The sequence below is a fragment of the Chrysochloris asiatica genome, unplaced genomic scaffold (assembly GCF_000296735.1).
Source record: "Chrysochloris asiatica unplaced genomic scaffold, ChrAsi1.0 scaffold00161, whole genome shotgun sequence".
Classification (NCBI taxonomy): domain Eukaryota; kingdom Metazoa; phylum Chordata; class Mammalia; order Afrosoricida; family Chrysochloridae; genus Chrysochloris; species Chrysochloris asiatica.
Window position 1 is genome coordinate 327,826 of NW_006408679.1, and position 7,294 is coordinate 335,119.

At 39.2% G+C, this 7,294-nt stretch overlaps 1 protein-coding gene across 1 annotated transcript in view; it reads right to left on the reverse strand.

Moving 5' to 3' along the window:
* The window catches only part of SDCCAG8 (serologically defined colon cancer antigen 8), a gene marked incomplete at its 3' end in the record, with an annotated part of 318,486 nt that overhangs the window by 234,014 nt on the left and 77,178 nt on the right, over window positions 1–7,294 (reverse strand). The window contains exon 6 of the mRNA XM_006871153.1: window positions 3,339–3,467. Coding sequence (XP_006871215.1) covers window positions 3,339–3,467 — 129 coding nt within the window. The remainder of the gene's footprint in view (window positions 1–3,338; window positions 3,468–7,294) is intronic.

Genomic DNA, 7,294 nt, shown 5'->3' on the forward strand with positions numbered 1-7,294 from the left:
ACTGACTCATAGTGACCCTGTAGGGTAGAGGAGAATGGGTCCACAGGGTTTAGCTTTGGAAAAAAATGAAAAAGGATTAGGACACAAATGTAGAGATTGATCTTGGAAATAAAGCGTGCAATCCAGGAAGGTGAAAGGAGTGAGCATTTGAAGACTGGAAACCTTCTGTTAGCTAGGCGATAAGAAGAAAGCTCTGTAGATAGGGTTGATTACATAAAATAAAACTAATTCTTCAAAGAGGAATCAAAGTAGGTAATAGCCTACAGCTAAGATTTGTGAGTGAAGGAGAGTGAGAAATTCTTCTAGAAAAATAATCTGAGGCAAATTATGGTTGGTTTGAGAGATTGGCTTTTTATCTCACTGGCTATTTAAGTAGCCAGGGGAAAAGATACAATCTTTTAGGTTTTTAAAGGAAAGATAGTTTCCTAACAAGTAAAATAAAGCTTGTTTTAGGGTATGAGAAAGGGAAAGGTAAACGGGGGGCAGACTCTTTAGGAAACTGTAACAAGACCTGGAAAAAATAATCTGCTGGCATTGAGCTAATTCCAACTCCTGGCTACCTAGACTGTAAATCTGCACAGGAGCCTAAACTATGATACCTTCTGTCTTCACCTGGAAGCATTCCATGTATAGTGCCATTCTTATGCTTTCATTATTGCGGATCATTCTGACATGACAAATTTAAAGCAAAGAAGACTTCCAGTTAGCAAGAAGAGAGATAGAAAAAAAGGTCTGTTACCCAGATCAAAGAATTTTAAAGAATCTATTTGGTCTTAAAACAGAATTAAAAAAAATAATAATAATGATAATAATAAATAAATAAAACAGAATTAAGATTAACTTCCCCTTGTGGATTGAGTCCCTTTTTTCCTTCTCTTCATCCCTTCCTAAACTCTCCTTCCTCAGTGTGCCAGGACTCCTTGTCAATACCCATATTAGTACTATTCACTGGTCTGCCACTGATTTTTATGTCTTTCTCCCTTACATGCTTGTGAGTGCATGTTGTTGTTGTTAAGTGCCATTGTGTCAGTTCCGACTCAGAGCAACCCTGTATGGGGTTTCCAACAGAGAAAATGCAGCTTTTCTGTGTTGGTGTTTGCCAAGACAGTATTGTCTAATAGTAGGTTATTGAATAGAGGTGGCATAATTGAATAAGAATTAACAGACCAAAGTCAGGAAAAATAGTACACCTGTTCATTAATTATTGAAAAAAATGAGACCAGACACCTAAGGTTTTAGCTTACTTTCATTTTGTTGTTGTTTAATGAAAATTATCTCTGCTTGATATGTAGCGTAATCTCTCACACATTTTATGTTTCACATGTGAACAATAAATAATCTAATGAGGGTAAAGAGATAGAATCATAACAAGTGATCCAATTTCATAAGATAATTAATGGTGGTTGGTGGTTATGTGCTACGGAGTCAGTTCTGACTCACAACGACCCTGTATAGGATTTCTGAGGCTGTAAATCTTTATGGGCAATATAACTTATTAGGCTAAGGAGTCTTGGTGGCATAATGGTTAAGCGCTTGGTTGTTAACTGAAAGGGTCAACAGTTCGAACACACCTACTGCTTTGTGATAGAAAGATGTGGCAGTCTGTTTCTGCAAAGATTACAGCATTGAAAATCCTAAAGGGCAATTTTAGTCCATCCTTCAGGAATGCTATGAGTTGAAATTGACTGACAGCTATGTTTTTTTTTTAATGGTTAACATTTTAGTGAATCAAAAGACTTGCTTCAGTGATGTCTGCATCTGTAATTTAAATTCATTTCTCCCTCCTTCCCGCCCCCATCCATTTATAATGTTGCATTGTACTGAAACTGAGAAGACAGTTCAACTCTTTCCTAAATTTGTAAATTTACAAATAGATCTCAACCCAAACATTGAGTATCTGGCAAATACATTCTCACAAGGCTGTGTCAGTAAATACTTAATCTAAAACTCAGACCTGCTTTCTCTGATTGAAAAAGCCTACTGATGGCCTGCTTCCCTTTTAGTTTTTCTACATATAAAGAATGTAAGATAGCCAGGACAGCTTATAAGCTTGATAGTTGTCTTTTTTAATATAAAATATCATACTGGCTTATTAATCAAAATATAATGAGTTCTTAACACATACTTGCAGATAACACCCATTTGACCTAGCTTCAATGGCTGGATGATCAGAATTTGACTACACGAAGAAAGAAGAGGAAAAGAAGAGTAACCTGCTATAATTTGATGAACTTGACCTATATTTATGGATGTAGTTGCTTGAGGCTCATTCCCACCCCCTCCGTACACAAGGTTGGTAGGGATGGTCAACTTAGACATTGGCTACCCAAACTGGGGGGGGACTACAAAAGCACGAAGTAACTGTCTTACAAACTTTCAAGAGGGTACAGGGGAAGGTAGAATCTCCGCACGAAGTGACTGTCTTACAAACTTTCTAGTTTCAGAGGGTACAGGGGAAGATAGAATCTCCGCTGGACAGGACTGATTCTGAGTGTTGCAAATGTAAAGGAAGATGTTTTGTCACAAAAGGAGGGAGTGATTGACCTTGCAGTCCAGGAGTAGAGGACCCTGGGACCATCAAGGGAAAAGAGCAGAGTGTGGGACCCTATCCAGAGAAGCAGTGACACCAGAGATAGAGGCAGAGACAATGCCAATTATGTGGAAAGATGGAGTGGCTGAGGACCCCAGACTCAGGAAGGGAAAGGGGCTGTGTGCTGACGGCTAGAGGGCAGGCTTGCGGGGCATGCCCTTTGGTTGTTTAAATGGTTGTATATTCCTGAGTGCTTCAGTGCACATCCAAACAAACAAACAAACAAACAAACAAAACAGAGGAAGCAAATGCTGTTGAATGATGATGCATGGAGGTGATTGTAATCATTGCAATGAAACGAAATACAATGGGGTGAATGTAAAGCTGATGGATGTTCTCCCATGAAAACTATCACTCAATTCACAATAAAAACTTTAAAAACTCATTATATATAAATCAATCAATTATATATATATATAATGAGTTATCATCCTAAGTAGTCAGTAGGAGACAATTCTCAAATCTGTGGAAGAAATATAATTTCCCACAAACTACTAGTATCTACAGCTCTTTATTATTGATCAAAGCATTAAATATATAGCAGAGAAATTGTTGTTGATGTTGTAAAGTGCTGTTGAGTCAGTTCCAATTCATAGCGACCCTGTATAGGGTTCCTAAGGAGTGACTGATTAGTTTGAACCACCAATGTTGCAGTCCAGTGCTTATCCAACAGAGTCACACCAGGACTTCAACACAGAAATGGTGAACCAAAAATAGATACATAAGAGAAAAACACCTAAATACTCACCAATTCAAGCTTCCATTTTTCAGCCTCAGCTTTGACCAGATCTGTGTCACCATGGGGAAACGGTCTCTTGGCAGCTTCATCCACTCCAGAACCTTTACCTGTTGTAATCCAAGAATTCTGCATGTTTCCCTAAAATAAAATGTGTCACTAATTTCAGCTGCCATTGAAGATAAATATACATACATATTCTACAAATGGAATATTGATTTTTATCTACAACAAAAGGAAAAGCACATGCTCCTAAACCACAACTCAAAAATCATTTTATATTTTGGGGCTATTAGGGTCATAATCCACAAAAGGTATTATAAATCAAATGCCTACAGATACATGCAATAATGTGAGTGTACTCAACAAGAAGAAGTATTATTTATTCAACTGAAGATATATGTATACTCTTGAAAGCCCTCTTGCATTCCCCTCACATTTCCATAAGGCAATGAATAATAATAATAATAACTAACACATATAGTATTTACTATGTGCCAGGCTCAGTTTTATGTGTTTCTTATATATTACCTAATTTAATCATTCCAAAAGTCTTTGAGGTAGGTTCTGTTGTTATCTTTATCATATAGATGAGGAAATTGAGTCACAGATTACCTTGCTAAGGGTCCAGACTAAGGAAGCAACTAATAAATTGTCAAGAAAGGATCTGAACTATGGCAATCTGACTCTAGAAATCACACCCTAAATAAACGACTATATAATTCTTATTTTCCAGAAAAAAAAAAAATTGTATCTGTTAAATAAGAAATCAATGGATGCACTGTGCTAATCAGAAGTGAGTCTGAGTCTCAGAGATTCAGTGAGGAGTGGGAGGGACCAGGGTGACACAGTAGAGATATGCAGCATCCTAAGGAAGCAGTCAACCCTCAGCTAAGGTCAGGCACTGCCATGAGGGAGCACAAACTTATTTATCCAAACATCTTTTGATTTTTTTTTTTTTTAAGATAAGCCAGAAATCTGATCGTCCTTTGAAACATTGTTAAATATTGGCTCAAAGTGTGTCAAATACATACAACATGTCAGTATGTAACCTCTGGCATCTTTGCAATGTACAAACAAATCAATACTCAAGAGATCTCGGTAATTTATGGGGAAAACAAAGATGAAAATATATTAATTTAAACAAATAATTATTGAACCCTTGCTAAGAGCCAAGAATTCAATAATTATTTGTTTCATTAAATTAACAAATATTTATTGAACTCCTTGTGATAATATTCACAAAGAAGGACAGGTCCTCCAGCACTCAGAACTATATTGTAACAATACTTACGTTAGAATGTGGTAAATTGTGTATTTATCAAAATTACTGTTCTGAGATTCTACTCTATGTTCTTCTGGAAGTTAAGTTTAGTACAAACATTTGTGTTATTATCTACTTTGTTAAGACACTGTGCTATGTAAGTTTGGTGGGCAAAAATGAGAAGGGCCAACCTTAGTCTTAAAACACTTACGGTGTAAAAAGGGAGACAAGCACCCAGACAGATGATTTTCATTTAATTTAATTTTCATTTCATGCTATACTACAGCTGTGCATGAGGGATTATGTTCGAATGGAGGAAGAAACTAAGAGAAACTAGAGACTCAAGGATAGTTTTCTGGAGAAGTTTGTCTCCTATGATATCTTGAAGAACGACTAAGAGTTAGCTAAATGGGAAGAGTGTTCCAGGAAGAAAGAACCTCATAAGCAAAGTTACAGAGTTATAAAATTACATGCTGCCTTCAGGTAACCCTTTGAGAAGTCAACATTGCATTGGGTCAGAACGGGGCATGACAGGTGGTTGCATTCAATGAGTGCACTGACGCCCATGCCAAAGCCCAGCGACTGGAGGAGTATGCAGTCTTCCCTGTCCGCTGCACTTCTGGCAATCAGGGGTGCAGCCCCCTCACCCACACCCACCTGGAGACCTGTGGCACACATTCCACTACACATCTCCCACCAAGTGGTCCACAGTACAAGTCCCTGCACCATTGTCATGAACTGAATTTTGTACCCCAAAATATGTGTCAACTGGCTGGGCCACGACTCTCAGGGTAGGTTGTGGAATGAAATGTGGCAGTTATGTAATGATTCCCCATGATGTGATCTGATGTGATAAGTCAATAAGTTAAGGGTGGGATGCAACACCCTTGAACCACTCACAGTCCGAAGGGGATTATCCCTGGGATGTGGCCTGCAACACCTTTTACTTACAAGAAATAAAAGGATAGAGAGGTGAGCAGAGGTCAGAGGAACCCAGTACCATGAAGAAAGAAGAGCTAGGAGTAGAGTGTGTTCTTTTAGACCTGGGTCTCTACTCTGTGATGCTCTTAGATGCAGGGGGAAGACTGATGCAAATACACAAGGAGATATCCAAGGACTGTTGGGCCTACAGATGCTAAAAAAAGACAAGGACCTTTTTCTCAGAGTTGACAGAAAGAGAAAGCCTTCCCCTAGAGCCAGCATTCTGAATTTGAAACTAGCCTCCTAAACTGTGAGAGAATAAATTTTTGTTTGTTAAAACATTCCACTTGTGGTATTTCCATTACAGCAGCACTAAATAACTAAGACAGCCTGTGATGCCCATGCCCAGCCCTACTCACACCACCCAGCTTGCCACTTTGATTCCCTAGAGGCTGGTGACTGTACTCAACAGATTTTACTATCACCCATGAAATTAATGGCACCCAGTAGTTCAGTGTGACATGAAACTGTGTGCCTGCCAAAGAATAAATAAGTAGTGTGAACTCCTGCCCTCAGTCACATGTGTCTCACACAGCTACGCATGTGACCAACCTTGTGATGTACTCCACCCACACACAATGAGCAGCTGCAACTGTGTGATCATGCATGAATCTTCCTACTACCTGCAACCCCTCATCCTCCACCCACCGGACCCATTGAATGGCAGTGACTGGGTCCCAAATCATCCACCAAACCCATCATATTAGCTGCATGGCCTGTTTACCAAATTCCACTACCTGAGCCACTGAGTCGCAGTAGACAGCATCCAACGCTCACTCAGTCCATTCTCAGATGCTCTGTTTGACCAGCAAACATAGATCTGAGCTCAGCTCCCAGCCACCACCCTGCCCACCAGAAGGCAGGCGCTGAACACTACAGTCCTGCCAAACTAGCAACCAAAGTAACACACTCACCCTGTCCACCAAGATATATCAAAACAAAATAAACAAAAAATCAGGGTGAAATGACCAAACATACACTCAATAAATACAGTAACACCTTAATGCCTGGAAGACAACAGATAATATCAAATCAAATAAAGATGAAGATGGCTCAAGCAAGTTACGAAAATGAAAGTCTAGAAAACCTTTCTAAGGAAGAAATGGCAATGGAATGATCTGATAAATGAATTCAAAAGACTTATATTTAAGACCCCTCAAGAGATCAAGGAAAACAGACAAAATCAGAGAAAACTAAAAGAATTCAGGATAACAGTATAGAAACAAAGTGATAAAATAAACAATAATAAAAACCACAGAAAAACAGCAAAGAGAAATCTAGAAGATTAACAATAAAACTTGATCAATGGATAGTTCAATGGAAACAGGAGGAAAACTGAATCTATAGAAACATTCAGCAAAAAGAATAAGGATTGAGAGAACAAACAAGATGGTGGATCGGGTGGACGTATAGCAGAGAGCTCCGCCAACAACAACACAGAATACCCGACCAAGCAGGTTCAGGGGATGGTCCCAGAACTCTGAACCACCTGTAAAGGAATACTTAGAAGGTTGGAAGGCTCACAGCTGGGGGAATTTGTGGCTGAAGCAAGAAATATATTGCTTTCTAGTCCGGGACGCTCAGCTGCTCCAAGAGCCGCCATCTTGGATGAGATCACGAGGGGAAGGGATCGGAGCGGCCACAGACGCCTGGCAGAACCGCTGAGATAAAGGTGTGGACATTCTTTCCTTTTGGTATCTGTTCATTGGTCCCTTGCTGTCTG